Below are 19,028 nucleotides of genomic sequence, written 5' to 3'. Positions count from 1 at the left end.
GGACAAAAATTTGGCACGATCTCTTTGTTGTGAACAAACAATGTTATGACCGTCTCTCATCAAATTTTCTTGAAAGAGTACACCGTCAAATTAGCATCACACTACTTTAACATTGTTATGCTTTTTTTTTTTTCACATTTCCCTGCCAAACAAGCAAGGAACAGAATCTTTTCCTTTTCTCCCTCCTTTTAAAAATCTGGCACCAACATTACCCACTATGAACCCCAAGCTCCTGTGAGTGTGTGTGTGTGTGTGTGTGTGTGTTGTTTCTGTTGGTTCAGCTGGAGTGTTTCTCAAGAGTCACACCTCCCATGCAGCAGGAGGCCTGGTCTGCCTGTGAGGACTGGACAGGTGCTAATTGGGTCTGAAGCTTCTGAATGGAGGTGCCTGTAGTGAATGGAGCTGAATGCCCTGAGTGCGTTTGTTCGGCGTGTGCACACTACATCAGTGTACCAGCGTCCCACAGACTGCCCAAACACACCTCCCTCTCTGTGTACTGATATCTTTCTCAGCATATAAACCCCTCACTTTATTGCAGATGGAGGGATGACACCCCTTTGGGAGTGATGCTGTGGTGGGAAGAAATCCATTTAGTCACAAGTCCCAGAGTGAAGGAAAAAGTAGAGATGGGAACAAAACCAACATCACACTTGGCTGCTAAGTGTGTCAGCATCTACTGAAGAAAATGAGAGTTGTTTGATGATTTGTGTTTGTTTCTGGATATAGAGTAGCAACCTGTAGGCATTTACACTGACTAATCCCCCATGGGGCTTAAAGCTCAAACCCACCCTAAAGCCCACGCGACTGAGTAAATCTTAGAGGAAGATGAAGAATAGATCGGATGACTAAATAGGATGTGGACTCACAGGGAGTTTGGAGATAACAATCTCTCCTCTCAGAACACGTAACAGTGGACTATCACCTCCTATCTACCCATCATGTTTCTCAATCGACATTCCCCTTGAAGGAATTAGAGAACAGTAGAGAGTAAGATGAGTCTTGATAACTGTCCCCGGTGTGTTATGTAAAGAGGCTGTGATATAACCCGAGAGGAGAGATGGAGTTTATGGGATGAGTAAGTTGAAGGACAAGCAAGAATGAGGTCACAGATTTTAAATGACGGAGATTTGCTGACAGGATATACCCACAGACACATGACGGCAGAATGGTCCTGTTATCTGAGCGGCAATAGTTTAGAGCAAAACATCATCCAGATATTTCACATTAACCACACATTACCTGAAAAGCAAAACATATTGCTGCCATGCAAGATTATGTTTTCATGAATCAGCACCTTTTGCAATTTTCACCTACAACTATTCACACTGTTTTTTTATGAATATATTAAAAGGATTGCCCCTAGAAATGGAGCAATGAACCTTTTTAAATTAAGCTTTTTTTAACATACTAAATAAAGACTTGAAGCAGCGGAGAGAGGTCGGTTAAAGAGTGATATTATTCCTATAGGAAGGCGCTTTGGGTTGAAATGACCTGTGTCCGACTTCTTTTAAAATTCCAGGGACAAAGACAGAGTCCTGAAACTCCAATGCAGATTGAGCAGGTACGATGGTCTACATGGGACCAAAAACTTTCAAATATGAAGGAGAGTGAAACACATTTAAGAATGACCGTGACCCAGTGAAACTTCCTCATAGATTTAGGTTGCATCATATTACATCATATATCATATTACTAACCCTACATACAGCCCTTTTGTAGTTTGTAGCGTGTATGTCAATAAAAGCTGGGTACCTACACCAGGACAGATTCAGAAAGAAGGCAGAAGACCAAGGAACATGGAAGAGGGGTCACAACCTTGTGTTTAAATCTAGCTAAGACATACAGCATGTTCACAAGTTGGAAACCCCTACCCCTGACAAATATCTTGGCTAGTTGGTGACATATTTTAGTTGCAAGTCTTACTTCTGCTTTTGTCTTCAGTGGAAAGCCAAAAAACACCCCCACTGAAGCTCAACTGCTCCAAATCCCTCTGAACACACTGCCCATCATCAGCAGGGCTTCACTAGCCTGGGCTCATTAATATACTAACTTAATATACTAACTAACAACATGGTGGCATTTTGATTCGAGCACAATGACGACGTACCCAGAATGCAACCCTTTCAGAAGGGCCCCATGAAATGGTTAGCTGAATGCTATTTGTATCCACATATTTATGTGGTTCTCATCAAGCTGAGTAAGTGAACAATAAAGAGTTGCACATAGAAAAACATGATTTTGGCGATTAGACCCAATAGAGAAGTAAGGAGTTTTGCAATGGCATCTGACAGCAGCAGAGGAAACGCGTAATTATATTTGACAACAATTACATGATTGGCTGAGTGAGATCGTGACAAAATCTGAATCTGAAGTGGAAGCGGACACAGCCAGCTGATTGCGTTAAACCTATGCTAAGGCATTCATTCTGAAAAGCCCAGTCTTAAGCAAATAAGTAAGTACTACAGCATTTCTTTGTCACTGGTGGAGGTAGAACACAGCGCAGTACTGATCAAACAAAAACCTGAATGAGCTTAGTGGAAGTGTGGGTGGGTCATCTATAATTTGGCTCCACTCTCGGACAGTGCAGTGCAGACTCTGGCTCCAAACTCGCAAGATGGCCCTGACCATATCCCTGGAATAGTGTCACTTTGACCAATGGAAGGAAGTGAGTACACGTCGTTCGTTTATGGTTCGAGTCCGAGAACCAAAGCTGAAAGCACTGCTACTGAGGGAAAGATGCAAAGGGAGGGAGGGACATGAAATTTTCAAGATGGCCTTTTATTGGATGCAAGATTTGCACCCCATGTGCAGAATGAGACATCAAGATTTTTTATGAATTTCCAGAACGTTACAAACAACAATACACCATTAAATATATCTACAAATCAATGTTTTTGTCGATACTGGACAAGATACTGGCATATAGTTCAGACATATCATATCACACACCCAGATATTATAAACTACAATATGTGGCTGCAGAAAGAATATACTGTACATTGGACAAGCCTATTAAGTATTTGCAAGTATGGCATAGATGCAACTTTGTTACCTTGTCTTTCACCATACTTCTTCACCTGTGCCAATTACAAAACCCAGTCTATACAAGTCTATGCAAAAATTGTGAGCCTGTAAAATATTTTTGGTTGAATCTTCGGTTAAACAGGACATGACTTATATAAAATCATTCATTCATTCATTCATTCATCTTCTGTAACCGCTTGTCCTGTGAAGGGTCACGGGGGGGGTGGGTGGGTGGTTATGGGGGGGACTGGAGCCTATCCCAGCTGTCATCGGGCGAGAGGCGGGGTACACCCTGGACAGGTTGCTAGTCTATCACAGAGCCTTATATGAAATCTTTGATGAAAAATTTGAATAGTGAAATTAAGTTTTTCATTAGTGGTCATAAACATTTTTCAACCAGTAACGTGTACTTTACACTGTCTTCTAAGGTGACCTTGAAGACAGTGAGGCATGACTCATATCTGCATGAGGCGTTAATCAAACAGTTATCTGGGTAAAGGAAAGTGAAAAAGTGAAAAATACACATTATTTGTGTATGTGTGTGTGTGTGTGTGTGTGTGTGTGTGTGTGTGTGTGTGTGTGCATCTGAATCAGCGCCAATAGGGGAAAGCTACGGGGTGGGGGCGGGGTGTCCCAGAAATTGGCAATCGCCTCTCACCCTTCCCCCACGCTGGGCATCCACATGGATAGTGACAGACCAGGGAAACAAGACAGAGGGAAGGTGGAGAGATGCCAGCATGTCTTCCCCCTGGCACAAAGATGATCCTTGTGGTCTGCCTGCTGCACCCTCTTTGTGCAGAGCCACTTAAACGCTATCAGTTGAAAACAGATCCAGGGTTAATACAGCTTTAGTATTCCCTATGTGAAAAACAACTCTTCTGTCTCACTTCACTCAGAAACACACTGTGACGTGTACTGGTCTGTCTCTATATATGTCTACACTGGAGTTTCCAGTAACCCCTAGTTGTCCAGACAACTCCTCTCCCCAGAGGCTGAGCTGATTAACAGTAATAGGGAACAACAATGCATGATAATGTGAATTATAATGGACCAATGGAGGCGGCCTTTGGCCCCGTGCTCCATATGAGGTCAGTGGCACAGTAATGGTGTACATAGGCCCTGCAGGGACAGGCCAGACAAAGACAAAGCCCCGCCAGAGTCTAGGTTAATGTAAGCAGAAAGGACATGTGAGGCCTGGAGGGGGTGTCTATAGGTTCGACAGACAGACAAAGATGAGGAAATTTGTTTATTTTGAACGGTAAATATGCTCATGCCTGCCAGTGTACACACATAAGGACAATGAGGTCATTCTTTAGCAGCAGCACAAAAATTGTTATGCTTAAAAAATGATTTGTGCTCGAAATGAAAACGCAGCATTTCTCTGCTTCCTGGAAAGTAGGTATTTTAGAGATTATGTGGTTTTTTACCGTAGAACAGCCAGGTGGTCAGAGTGTCTGGTTTTGAGGCGCGGGCACAGCAGTTATTTGCCTTGTCTCTCCTCTCTCAGCTCCTTTTGATGGCCTGCTGTTCTTCACTTATCCCATCTCCTCCTCCATCCTGCTTTCTGTCCAGCACACTGGGGAAGTCGCAGTCAGACGGAGTGCAGAGGAGAGCTGGGTGCAAGGGAGAGTGGACAACACTAGAAATATGCAGTACGGTGAATTGTCTACGAGAACACACTTTGAGATTCAAGGTCTTATGCCAGGTGACTCCCAGCGTGTCTCACTCAGGCAAGGTGAAGGGGTCAGGAGAGGATTTTGCTGTCTGTCTCCGACCCAAATGCATAAAGTGAAACGGAATATCTGCTTTCCCCTCATCTATTGCTCAACTTGATCTGCCAAGTAGTATGTGGTGTCTGACTTTGAGGAGCTATAAGAGATGACAGTTAAAGGATGTTAATGAGACTCCTCCACTGATGTTTCTCTCAGTCTCATTGACAGATAGCTGCCACCAAGAATGTGGGCTGAGGCTGAAAACTGTGAAGAAACTAAGATCTAATTAAAGACTTAAGGCCTGTGCTGGTTAGCCGGCGTTATTATCTTGTACAGGACGGTGTTACGTAGGATTTGACTGTTTTTACTGTGTAAATAATGTAGGGACTTTCAAAAAAAAAAAAAACTCTTCCCATCTGGCGGGTGCTAAACAGCACCACGTGCCAAAACAAACACATACAAGAACTGTTTCTTACCCAGGGACATCACACTCAGCTCAGTTACATGAATGTCTCCCTGCAGTGGCCGTACACACCGATTACCATGAAATTGTTATGGCTGCATACATACAAGATATTTATGTACTGTATTTTTTTCATATACCATGAGCACATACATACGGTGGCCCTGAAGTGCAAATCACAACGGCAAAAGCGAAAACACAACGGCAAAAGCGAAAACACAACGGCAAATCAGAAAACACAACGGCAAATCAGAAAACACAACGGCAAATCAGAAAACACAACGGCAAAAGCGAAAACACAACGGCAAAAGCGAAAACACAACGGCAAAAGCGAAAACACAACGGCAAATCAGAAAACACAACGGCAAATCAGAAAACACAACGGCAAAAGCGAAAACACAACGGCAAATCAGAAAACACAACGGCAAAAGCGAAAACACAACGGCAAAAGCGAAAACACAACGGCAAATCAGAAAACACAACGGCAAATCAGAAAACACAACGGCAAAAGCGAAAACACAACGGCAAATCAGAAAACACAACGGCAAAAGCGAAAACACAACGGCAAATCAGAAAACACAACGGCAAAAGCGAAAACACAACGGCAAAAGAGAAAACACAACGGCAAATCAGAAAACACAACGGCAAAAGAGAAAACACAACGACATTAACCAAAACGGAAAGGGTAGTGAGGTATATTGACTTCTAAAAGAAAAACATTCTTGTAGGATTCTGGCGGATGGCCAGATGGTTAAGTGTTTATATTAGTGTCAGGACCAGCAGACTTGAAGTTGGGAGTGATAGTTTGGGAGGCCTAAGAAAATATGCTATGTAGGAGAAGATGGTATGGTGTATAGTATGTGTGATATGAGCTCATGTTCAGCTGGTATGCATTAAGTTGTAGACGAAATGCATGTTGTGTTTTCTGATTTGCCGTTGTGTTTTCTGATTTGCCGTTGTGTTTTCTGATTTGCCGTTGTGTTTTCGCTTTTGCCGTTGTGTTTTCGCTTTTGCCGTTGTGTTTTCTGATTTGCCGTTGTGTTTTCGCTTTTGCCGTTGTGTTTTCGCTTTTGCCGTTGTGTTTTCGCTTTTGCCGTTGTGTTTTCTGATTTGCCGTTGTGTTTTCGCTTTTGCCGTTGTGTTTTCGCTTTTGCCGTTGTGTTTTCGCTTTTGCCGTTGTGTTTTCTGATTTGCCGTTGTGTTTTCCCTTTTGCCGTTGTGTTTTCGCTTTTGCCGTTGTGTTTTCGCTTTTGCCGTTGTGTTTTCTGATTTGCCGTTGTGTTTTCTGATTTGCCGTTGTGTTTTCTGATTTGCCGTTGTGTTTTCGCTTTTGCCGTTGTGTTTTCGCTTTTGCCGTTGTGATTTGCACTTCAGGGCCACCGTACATACACCTGTATAGCTACACATTCTGATACCTATACATGTAGACCACCACACTAAATTCATACACCATTTATTTCAGTGTTTCAGTTATTTTAGTCTTTTATTTTTTTTCTTTCTTTTTCTAACATTCAACCACCGGAACACAATGTGCACAACCCGTTCCCATTGTTTGAGCTACTGTGACTTTGTTTGTTTTTGGTGCAAGTATATCTCTGGTTCCATCTGATGGAGACAAGAGGGTAATGCACCCTCTTTTCAGGGATGACGTTTTCATTTGCTACACCTTATGCTTAAATATGAAAAATGTATACACAATCTACACTGTCTGTCTCTGGATCTAACAGTTGAGTTGAGTCCAAATATGGACTTGATTTTTCATATTTTGTAGGAGGTTGCGTTCATAGGAACACATTTACAAATCAAGTCCCAGTGATTACAACAGTGGCTGTGCCATAAGGAGGCAAGCCTATTTGCATCTTGTTTAGATTATGACTGGTTTTCTTGTGGTCGCAGCATCAAGTCTGTCCAGTTCAGTTTACAAAAACAAGAACTTTATAGTTCTATTTATTTTCTATGCAACACATTTTTTTTCCAGGCATCCAACCATATAAACACTACTCCAAAGATCTTTAAATGACTACAAGAGACCCACAACAAAAAATGTACTCTGTGTAAAAATCCATGTTTATTTCAAAATTTACATATGAGGCTTTGTACACTGTCTGTTCAGCACTTGTTTCACAGAAATAAGTCTTAAAAAAAACACACAGGAAGAAACTGAATAAAACTAGTCTACACACAGAAATGACACAATGTAACATTGTTAATATGAATATTGTCTTTTCATTGGCAAAACAAAATGCTAATAAGGATCATCCTTGACTTCTGTAATTTGTTGTCTCGCACAGAATCAGAAAAAAAAAAAAAAGAAAGAAATAAATGGACAAAAAAAAAAAAGGAAGAGAATTCAGTATCTGTACTTTGTTGAATAATCCTTAGGTGACACCACCAGACCTCTTCCTTTCCTGGCTCCTCTGTACACGGTTTCAACAATGTCTATCATCTCCTGCTTGTCCTCCATTGTCCAGTTGATTTTATTGTTATTACCAGTGCCCAAATCAATCATGATGTGTTTGTTCCTGGAAAACACCAACCAAAACATGTTAAGATAGTCAAGAATTCCAAGATCCCTATGAAGTAACTAAGTGCCTTTTAATCAAAGTCTACATACATCTAAATAGCATCTGTGGGCGGCTGTGGCTCAGTAGGTAGAGCGGGTTGTCCACGAACCAGAGGGTTAGCGGTTCAATCCCCAGAATGTGCCACATGCCGAAGTGTCCTTGAGCAAGACACTGAACCCCCAGTTGCTCCCAGTGTGTGGCACTGGTGTGTGAATGTGTGTGTGCTTGTGTGAGCGAATGGGTAGATGTGTCTGTGACTGTAAAGCGCTTTGAGTACCAATAGGTAGAAAAGCGCTATATAAAAGCAAGGCCATTTATCATTTACCATCTGCCCCGATAGACTGTAGTGTAGACACAGAGAGACTTACCTGAAAAAGAACATGACGGTGCAGGGGTCGTACAACTCGTACATCTTGTTGAAATCAGGCACTTCTGTGATGTCCACCAGGTAAATGACAGCAAAATTCTTTACCTGAAGAGATATACATCGCGTTACAGCAATACAGAATACATAGTATGTTAGTGCGCTGGTTTTAAAAGAACTAGGCAAGCTTAAATAACCTCATGGGAATATATTTTATGTTTTTAAATTATAGCAAAAGTCAGCTTCCTATGCCTTAATAATAATCCTAATTAATAGCTTAGGGCAGCATCCTGAAAATGATCTACAAATTGCTAACAGATGCTCCACCATCACATACTGTAATGGGAATCTTGGTTTTAGAATCAACAGTAGACAAATATAATACAAAAAATATCCAGCGTCCCAGGTAAAGAGCTGGTGTTATAAAGGCCAAATGCATGAATTTTATATGCAAATGTTTACATTTTTCTCTTTTCTAAATACTTTGTCATCGTCATCATCATCTGTGAGTGCAGAATAAACTGGCATTGTCAACTCAGCAGCAGATAACAATGAGTCTAGGGCTTTTCAAGACGTGTGTAATGAATGCATCTTCAAAATATTAAAAATCTCGAAACTCGTGTTAAAATAAGGCTGGATTTAAAAGAAATCAATTTTCTGATTCAAATCGATCTGATTCAAATCGATCTAACATCAAGCATCAGTTTGATGTTAGTGTTGTTTGTAAGTTCAAAGGCTTTGACGGGGCAAGTTCTTTTTTGATGAACTCTGTGCTGTTCTTACGATGCCTCATCAAAATGCTTGTATTACAGAAGCGATTTTCACTCCTCTTCTTAGCAATCTATGCTTCTTCAGAGCAGATCACAATCTGCTTTACTTTTGTCACCCGTATTTATCCTTACAATATTTCCAGACTGACACTGCTGCTTCTACTGAACCTACTCTACCTGCACCACTAACAGGTTACTAAGCTGTACTGGGCAAAGGTATATTAGAGAAGTTTTACAAATACAAGTACATGAGGACAGATACTCAACACCTGAGTGTCCATAAACTACTTGTTGAAAACAACTTGACCACATTCGTATTACGATTTTAAACTCTGTCGAAAACCATACGTGGTTAAAGGTTTGAAATTGTAATTCTAAATTATCTGAGCTGCATAAACTTGCTTGTATGCTTTATGTCCACTTGGTTAAAATATGTCTGCTGGTTTAAGTTAAACCGCGGAAACAGTGACCTCTGCAGGAGGGAGGTCTGGATAGATTTGCAAATCTATAAACCAACCAGGCTCAGATTTGGAGTACACAGCAGTGGGTTCAAGTTTGGCCCAAACATCACAAATATAAACCCATCCAAAGCGTTAAGCCTCGGTTTACCCAATGGCAGTGAACCATGCCAGTAGGTAAGGGTAGTACGCATATTTAGACAGGTTGGACTAGTGAACAAAGAAACGAGTCAAACCTTTTCAGCGATGCTGTAAAGAACTTCGTCCATTTTCATACATGTCGGGTCCCAGTCGTGTCCGAAGCGGATGACCAGGACTCGGTCCTCCTCAGAGAGGATGGCTTGGTCAACCTGCCAGCCATTATGGAGATGAGGTAGCATGTACGACATCTTGATCCAAAGCTATCGATCCCTAAAATGAAAAAGAATAGTGTTTGTATTACGAATGAGAGATAACACCCTGCAAACCCGGGATTTTATTGTGAGAAGGAACATACTGTTAGCCTGCTGACACTAGCTAGCAAGCTATAGCCACAAATCTGTAAGGGGAAATAAAACCTTACTAAGAATGTACTACAAAATACTTCGAATCATTTACCTTTAAATGTGAAGAAATGCGTATTATACGGCGCCCTGTGGTAAAACCGTAGCGTTTATCGCTGAATCTAAGCAAATTCCCTTGCAATCTGTTGATGCTTCTGTGTAGCTTCTCGCAAATGTTTCTAGAACGTTTCTGTACGTACGACGTAATCTAAACTGCGACACTGCACTGGACGCGTTATTGTTACGTCAGATCCGTGTATCGTTTGTTTTCTTCCCCCCCCCCCCCCCCCCCCCCCCCCTCTTCTTCTTCTTTTGCTTTTAACGGTGGTTGGCAAACCAGCCTGAAGGCGCATTACCTCCACCAACTGGACTGAAATGTGGACCATGAGATTAAAAACTTTCTTTGTGTATCTATCAAAAATATGATGATGTAACTTCTTGCTCTGACATGTATCTTGTTTAAGATGCCAGATAGTGAAAAGTCACAATGTTTAATCTTACTCAGTGATTGAAATAGATGATTTCTCTGTATACTGCACGTTGCAGTGAAGTATGACAAATTCAACAATGTGAACACATTCCTGTTGGGAGTTTGCCTATTCTATATAAGAAGTAATTTAGACCTGTATGACTGATTCTCAGACGTGTAATGATATCTTCTTCTTTCCTGTTCCAGTTTACTTTTTTCTCAACCCCAACTTGTTTTGAATATTGTATAGGTGTCTTCTAATTTCATTATTATTCCAGTGGTCCTGCCAGACTGAACGTGAATATGATTTAATTGCTGACTTAGCTTCACCTTTGCTTAATGGAATTTAAAGTTCTATGTTCTCATGCCTCACTCCTTGTGTAGCCAATACTGTATATCCATACACAGTAGAAAGACCTAATATTCATCCATGCTTTTTAATCTGTGAAATATTTCAATTATGAGATCTATTCTGACTCATGACCTCTAGATTTGATGCTTCCACAGAAACTATCAGATGCAATAACGGTGTTTATCAGATTTTCAGATGCAGTGCCAACGATTATTGTTAAAAGTTCTGTTTAATGTCCAATTTAATGAGCAATCCGTCTTTTCAGAGCATGTCATAAACCTTCTCCACATCAAAAAATACAGCTATAACAACTTCCTTTTTAGTTTGTGATTTCCTGATCTCAAGACTCTAAGCATTTTACAGCATTCACCGTATGAATGGATATAAAAGATCTCTGCTCTCTAGGGAGTAGGTTTATCTTCCTTTTACCATTTACTTTATAATGTTAGACAGGTGACACATCAGAGCTATTGGTCGTGAACCCACTAACAGTATTATTTTGAATTTTCACCTTAGACATTCTTAAAGGCATGTTGGAATGAAGAAACCAAACACCTCTTAGGGAACATTCATTCACCCTGTTAAGGGTCGCGGGGTCTGCTGGAGCCTATCCCATCTGTCATTGGAGCGAGAGGCAGGGTACACCCTGGACAGGTCGCCAGTCCATCACAGGGCTAACACAGAGAGACAGACAACCATTCACACTCACACTCACACCTACAGCCATTTACTTAATAAAAATAAGATCATCTTTTTAAAAGAGTATTAAAGTCTGTTTGAATTAAAATCTTTAGAGACCTCTATTTAACAGCCCTTTTACGGGTGAATCTGAAGGAAAATACTCTCTGATAATAGTTGTCCTTCAAATGCCATCCTTGCTGTTAACAAAACACCTTCTGTGACACCCGTACATTTCATTACCTAACATAGTCAAAGGCAGCATCTCCTCACGCTTGGTGCTTGCTGCACCAATCTGAAATAACACTCCATGTCTCTACATGCCCGTTTCTAGGGAGACATTACGCATCTTCTTGGCTTTCTCTCCGTTGGAACTTTAGGAATCCTGTTTTGGATTGTAATAGTTGAGAATCTATAAGCAAATAGATGGTGCCATTTAAAAGCTTTTAAATGGTCTTGGTAACGTTCAGCGTTTAAACAGTTTCCCCCAAGCTAAACTGATGACTTTATATATAAATTACACAGCCATGGTATGTACATTATATTTAAAAACATTTATTCCTTTGGTTCCTTTCTTTATATTCCTTTCATCTGTCCATGTCAGACAGAAACAATGCATATGTATTAAATGCCTACTGACTTTTAAATCAAGAGAAGACTAATTAGTATGTACATACAGTAGCTAGAAGAATATAATAGTTCTTATGCAGGAAAAAGACACAAAAGACAACATTTATTGTTGTGCAATTCATTACAGTACAGATAGAAAGAACACAGCACAAAGGTTCAAAGGTTATAGGAAAACTTTCCAGTCTATGACATAGCAGCACAATATGGCACTCCTTAGAGAGAGTATGAATCATCATTAGATGTGGTTCAACCTATCTATAATTCCACCACTAAACTACACAGTCACATTATTGTGGTTCTAACTTGCCAACGTGATTAATTTTGTCAGACTATATCATGTTAGACTGATGATTGTTTAGCGAACAATATTGATATCCAATTTTGCAATAAAATAGATATTTTTTCTAACTACCATCAACACTGCAATCATCCCTTAAAGCAGTTATAGACTTTTGTCACTCTGTATGGCTGTTTTTCATATTGCACAACATCAGCCTTCTCATCCAGTCTCTCAACGTAATCTCAGTCTTAATCTCTGAAAAGAGACGTCAGTCATTCATTATGGAGGTCGTACAAGTCCACCGCTATAAAACCACTCCCAGTTCAGCAAAATAGTTCAGTTCAGATTCCAGGTTGCATGAACCCACTTTAGGCCAGAAGGTGGCATGAGAAAAATTCACATATTTTCCGGAGACAAAACAGCTCCCCAAGTGGTTCTTTGAACATCCCACGACGTCTGGAGAAAACCTATCTGGAGTCCATCGCTGTCCCCTGTGGCAATATGAAAAATCCGGTACACAATAATGTTTTTACAATCCCTGAGAATTGCTGATGCTTGGCCAGAACAGACAGTGTTGGGATGAGGTAAGGGCGCACAGTCAACCACAGCGCGGCTCTTACTCGGCGGGATGCTCCGGACATGAGCGATTCACCTGAAACCAGTCATCTATGCACCTGAAACATGAACAAGAATGCAACATTAAAGTTTGAAAATGAAGCCCCAGTAAATCCAATAATAGTAGTAAAAAACATATTTCCCTTCCTTTAAAAAACACATATATATCTTGCCATGCACTTTATATTAAAAAAAATAAAATGATTACAACAGTAAATTCTCATTTGATAGCTTGATTTATTTAACATCAATATTTACATACGGTTGCACATAAGGTTGTGATTCAAATTTTTACAAGGTTGTTTAAACTGTGAAATGTCATCTATTATGATAAATCATTATTTTCTATTATTTCCTTTCTTGCCAAGGTCCGCACCACAGGTGTGATGAAGGGATTGTTAAATAAGTCAGTAACAGGTTACCATAGTTCAGAACAAAAACTGAAAAACAGCAACTCTACAGCTCAAATGGCCTTGCTTTTATATAGCGCTTTTCTACCTATTGGTACTCAAAGCGCTTTACAGTCACAGACACATCTACCCATTCACTCACACTCCAGTGCCACACACACTGGTTCAGTGTCTTGCTCAAGGACACTTTGGCATGTGGCACATTCCGGGGATCGAACCACTTCATGGACAACCCGCTCTACCTACTGAGCCACAGCCGCCCACCTTGGCTTGTTGTGTTCTTGTGCCCTGCTCTGAGTCTTTATGCTATAAAAAAAATACAGGTTCCTTTATTAATCCCTCATTGGACCCATTTATTTATTCATGTTTGTGCATAAAATGCACTCTTAGAAATAAGCATAACGCCTAAAACACATAGCTATCAGTAGTTCCTCTGACGGCCGCTGACTGGTCCGCACCACAGCACACAGCTGGAAGGCTGGCACTGTTGTGTGATTTCACAAATCTTGTGAGAATCTAGCAAGATAATAGGTCTATACATACCATATGTAGATATGCTGAATTATCAAGCAACCATAACTTGTTTGATTTGATTTATTCACATTTTTGGGATTTCTACAATTAGTCTAAAGATGTTTTGCATTTATCTTTCGCTGTGCAGATGGTTTACATGCATGAAATATTCAGAATCACTCTGAACAGTGTGGTTTGGTATCATTTGTAAAGACAATGAAAGAAATTGTTTGGAAAATGCACAATATAGAGACTCTCAGCCAAAAACTTGAAATGTAAATTTTCCAACAACAAACTATGCCTTTGAAATATTCATCAATGTATGTGTGTCCTGTCCTGTGAAGGGTCGCGGGGGGCTGGAGCCTCTCCCAGCTGTCATCGGGTGAGAGGCGGGGTACACCCTGGACATATACTAACAATATGGCTCATTTCACGCACTTTCCTGCTGAATTCTGTTTGTTTATTTGTGTTTGTGTGTGTTAGTTACCCTTTATGGTAGATACAGAGGCAAGGCAGCCTGGCAATGGTGTCTCCCTGCTCCAGCTCTTCTAAACAGATGGCACATTCCCCAGAGTCTCTGGACAGGACGTCCTCTGAGAAAAACAATATGAAGAGAGACAAAATGAGCAAAGAGCAGCCTCGCACGCCAAACCTGGTATCAAGTGTTCACTGTTCACTGAATCCTGCACTACCATCTGGTTAATCTTTGATACCAGAACACCTGTTCCCAGATGAGAATGGGAGAAAAGTTCAGTCGCGGGTATAGACTGTGTTTTGTGGAATGCACTTTACCCTCTTAATAATGCTCTTCTTCGTATAAAAATGTGATGGCATTGGTTTTATTAAGGAGAAAACTGGGTGTCTGATCAGATTAACCTGAGATCCGGCACTGATGATTTTACGTCAAGCTCTAGAGTCAATCCCTGAGGCAAAGCAGTAATTACAGTTTGTAGGTTCTGTTAGTATCTCTGCATGCAAACCTACAAAAAGACAGACTAATTCAAATGTACTCTGAAAATATTTGCATGACTTATGTGAAGGATCAAACGGTGGCTGTAGGTTTTATACATCTGCATGTCTGTGATAAGCTAGGAAACACTGTCCTGCATGTGAGCTGCATATCAGTAGCATGCATGCCGCTGTGGGTGTGTGCCATCTAAAAGCTGTGTGAACTAGAGTTCCACACTAACCCTAACCCTGCAGCAACACGTAAAGATGAGGGGGAACCAGCTCTGTTTTTCAACACACGCCAAAATAACAAGCCACAGAAATTTATTACACAAAGTGTGTGTACTGACAACTGTGTGTTTATGATGATTTCTATGGACAAGACCTGTTTGCCTTTCCTGTGTGTGAGCATGAAAGGGCGTTGGTGTGCACTACACAGGTGCTCTTACACAATATGCATGCATGTCTGCTGTGTAGATGTGCAGCTGCATTTGCTTTGATATGCTGAATGTGTAACTTTCAAGTGCAGCTGCAGTTTTGCTCTTCTTAAAACATCTCGACTCCATTACATTTACAACTGAAACTAAAAATGTTACTTACAAACCCTACGATGATCTTAATGATAATAAAATATAATAAATTGTACACAACAAACACAGCGATGCAGTGAGTAAAAACGAGATTCCCAGTGTAGAGGCCATGGAAGGAGTCCCGAGGTAAGTAATAGTTGGCATTTGCAACATTTTTTTTTTTTTTTTTTTTTTACATCTCTGCTGTTCACTTATATTTCCCTCGTGCGTGTGTTTACTTTTTCAGGTGAGAGAGAAGACATATGACATGGGACCAAAGGCTGCAAGACAATCTACATACCAGGTCAGGGTTTGTGTGTTTTTGGGTATGCAGAGGGGACCACATCCAACAATGCTGTCACATCAATGCAGCAGAGTGAGAACTTAGACCACTTCAGTTTATTAATGTCATAGTATTGTTCTCCTTTAGTAATCCCTCATGGGGAGATTCATTCTCTGCATTTAACCCATTCATTTGTACACTCAGTAGTAGGGTATGTAGAGCCCCAAGAGCAGTTTTAGGGGTTAAGTGCTTGCTCAATGTATCTTAGCTGTTGACGTAGAGGAGATTTGAATCTTACGGTCCCAGATCTTCTTCTCAATCCACTAAAAGGCTTTATTTTAGAAAGGAATCCCAATACTTGTTGTACCAGACAATGCTGTCTTAACCTTCTCAGCATTGTTTAGTGTGTTTACTTTAAAGTGGCCATTTTTTCTCTTTGACGGCGCCTATGGAAGTAAGTGGTAATTGCAGGCGTGTTTCTGAACCACACCTCGAAGAGATCCATACCTCATCAGCTGTGTGACAACAAATCACATCAGCGTTGCTTGTCAAATATATATGTACACAAATACAATGAATGAACACCATGCAAGGTGCCCACTGGGGAGTAGTTTGGGGGTCATCGGTTAGTTGAACCTTTAATTACTGTTCTTGCCTTATGATTTTGTGCTGGAATTTCTCCAAAGACACCCAATATATTATTTTATCAGTTTCAAACAAAAATGAACAAAAAAATCAACCAGTCAGAGTCTGACATGGTTAGCTGAGGCAAAAAACAATAATACCCGAGCCTTTAATGCTTCAACCTCCCATGGCCTCTTGCACTTTTCCCCCCACATTCTTACTGTTGTAGGCGAGGCGCGTTTTGCTGAAACACATGAGCAGGTGCTTCTCTATTTCATTCGATTCCATAAACTTGGAGCAAACAGGACAGTGGAAGCCTGGAATGAAAAAAACAAAAGACAAGAACATAATGTGGCAATGTCTTGTCATAACCTTTTATTGATATGTACACAAGAGAGGACGTGGGACCGGGACCTGCAGTCCTAAAACACCTGCATGCACTTCAGGTCTCCCATAATCTGAGACAATCTGCTTACCTCATCCAGTTTTTAGATGTCATTGCAATCTAACTGAAAAAACCCACGATTAAACTGAAGATTAATATTTACTGCATTGCATTTGAAAATCAAGATATGGATTAATATTTTGATCCACATACACAAGGCCTCTCAACATTGTGCACCTTCTCGGCTGCATGAAGATTAATAGGCCAAGAGCTGCTTGACCTGAGATAAGCTAACCTCCTCCTGTTTAACATTGTAACAGCTCCGTCAAGAGAAGGACATCTAATACATCATATGCAGGCAGCAGTTAGCGTTCATTTCTGTGTCATGTGTTTGTAAGCAAGGCGTGGAAATGAGATAATGTGGACACAATGTGAGGCCCGCGTAGTCATGGTCATATGGCTCTCCTGGGCAAAGGTTATTGATGAGGTTCTTGAAGATTAGACTTCCTCATTAAGTAAATATTCTATGCCAGTAAGAATGAGGAGGCGGGACAAACAATGAAAAAAGAGGAAATTGGAGCATGAGTAAAGTAAGGATTTAAGAAAAATGGTAAATCTATTGTTTAGTTTCAGCCACGTGTGCGCTGAACGTGTGTAACAGTTCCCTTAGTCTGACTCCTGCTTTGTTGTGGTCTCAATTAGACACAACACAACCGTTTAGAAAAAGCTTGCAGATTCAGGAAGCCTGTGTTCATGTGTGCGTGTGTGTGCGTCTGTCAGGCAATGTGTAACCAGCAGGAAGCTCTTATCTGCTGACCTACATTATGCACTCTTCCCTCTCAGCCAGAGTGAAAAACAGGCCCGTTTTGCAAAACAGAGAAGCAGCAGAAGAAAGACTGTTAAGAGGGGCAGTACAGCAGAGCCACCTGTGGCTACAACAAAAGTGCAGAAGTGCGAAACAAAGGGCTCAGTCATCAGACAGCTATTACCATATAACAGGTATCACATATCAGATGGAAAAACACTAAGCAACTCTGACTGCAACTGTATGTAGGCAGCTAATTATAACTTATAGGAGTGTGTCATATGGCACCCTACATGAAGTAACATGTTGAGTGTGAAGTCATAAAGAAGAGCCACAGACACACATGTATAGAGAGATCAGAAAAAGCACAGATACACCTGGTGTAACAAGTTTTATGAGATACAATGAAATGAGACAAAAAGGTGGCAGAAGTACCATAAAAGGCTATTATTTCTATATTCACATGCAGAGTAATACTGACAAGTGGTACTTTGGGAACAATAAGGGGATCATGAGATTAAGAAACGTCATTAATGCACCTATAAACAATATTTTATTTACATAAATGTGACTTGTCTTTCCAGATGTTAATATGACTTTGTAGTATCGCCTGTAACAATCTTACCTCCCAGCAGTCGAGGAGACAGTTGAGCTGGTAGGGACCCTATAAGCAGCCTGTGGCCCTCAGGAGGCAGATCGCCCTCATCGTTACCATCTGTGACATCGAGGCTCTGATTGAGTACGTGTGACCCTGACCTGCCGACCGGTATAGTGACCCCGGCGCTCGTTGACCCTCCAACTGTGTACCGGATTCTTGGACCATCAGTTCCACTGGTGTACCTAAACCCCGCAATCCTTTCACCTCCGTTGGGGTTTCCAGAAGGGAGATCGGAGCTGGAATAAGCCCGAGTTCTGCCGTCAAACACAGGGCTGCTCGGTCTGCCCCCCATTCTCTCTGCGTCTTACCTCCACAGGTTTCGAGTGCGCTTTAAAAAAAGTTTTTAACCGCGACACATGATCGCAGCGATTCCTGAAGAGACGGCACCAACAAAGGAAGTAAAGCCTAACACATGCAAAGAAACACGGCCGAGGCGATCCAGCATCTCAAACTTTCATGGTGCACCACTGTGCGTAAAGTGCGCAATCACTGACGCATAACTTAATTTCCAAACGCTCTTTTTTTCTTGACAGAGCCCTTCCCTTTTTTTTTCTTCCAAAACGGAAAAATTAAATAGAGGAAATCTCTTCAGTTACACGCCTTCAGTTTATCCGCTTCAGACGAGGACAAGAGCACAAGGGTTGACCCAAAGCTCGCCTGGTTCAAGTTTGTTTTTGTGCTCTACCGTGGCCGTCTGGAAAGAAAAATAAATGCAGGGATTGAACCTCCTCCTCCTCCTCCTCCGACGGGGCAGCTCTGTCAAATCAGCCCAACCTCACTGGTATAAAATCACTTAGCCTTCAAAGTAAAAGTATACAACTAAGCAATGCATTGTTTACTGAAAAGTGACCGCCCTTTATTATAAAACTTAAATGATCAGTATGTTATTATCTATATTTAAATGCTCAGCCA

General features: G+C 41.0%; 2 protein-coding genes across 2 annotated transcripts; both read right to left on the bottom strand.

Moving 5' to 3' along the window:
- Positions 1–7,247: 7,247 nt before the first annotated feature.
- Positions 7,248–10,097, bottom strand: txnl4a (thioredoxin-like 4A). The gene is made up of 4 exons (XM_084562717.1): positions 9,953–10,097; positions 9,592–9,766; positions 8,132–8,235; positions 7,248–7,721 (listed from the first exon to the last, which is right to left on the bottom strand). The coding sequence occupies exons 2-4, from the start codon at positions 9,742–9,744 to the stop codon at positions 7,550–7,552; spliced, it is 429 nt and encodes a 142-aa protein (XP_084418843.1). The 5' UTR covers positions 9,745–9,766; positions 9,953–10,097; the 3' UTR covers positions 7,248–7,549.
- A 2,011-nt stretch (positions 10,098–12,108) lies between these two features.
- Positions 12,109–18,970, bottom strand: LOC311501517 (E3 ubiquitin-protein ligase znrf2-like). The gene is made up of 4 exons (XM_084563395.1): positions 18,084–18,970; positions 16,490–16,585; positions 14,332–14,437; positions 12,109–12,980 (listed from the first exon to the last, which is right to left on the bottom strand). Exons 1-4 carry the CDS (start codon positions 18,406–18,408, stop codon positions 12,923–12,925), a joined length of 585 nt encoding a protein of 194 aa, XP_084419521.1. The 5' UTR covers positions 18,409–18,970; the 3' UTR covers positions 12,109–12,922.
- Between the last annotated feature and the right edge of the window lie 58 nt (positions 18,971–19,028).

The sequence above is a fragment of the Chelon labrosus genome (genome assembly GCF_963514085.1).
Source record: "Chelon labrosus genome assembly, chromosome: 16".
Taxonomy (NCBI): Eukaryota; Metazoa; Chordata; class Actinopteri; order Mugiliformes; family Mugilidae; genus Chelon; species Chelon labrosus.
The sequence above is the reverse complement of the archived record's forward strand: the minus strand, read 5'-3'. Positions and strand labels throughout refer to the sequence as shown.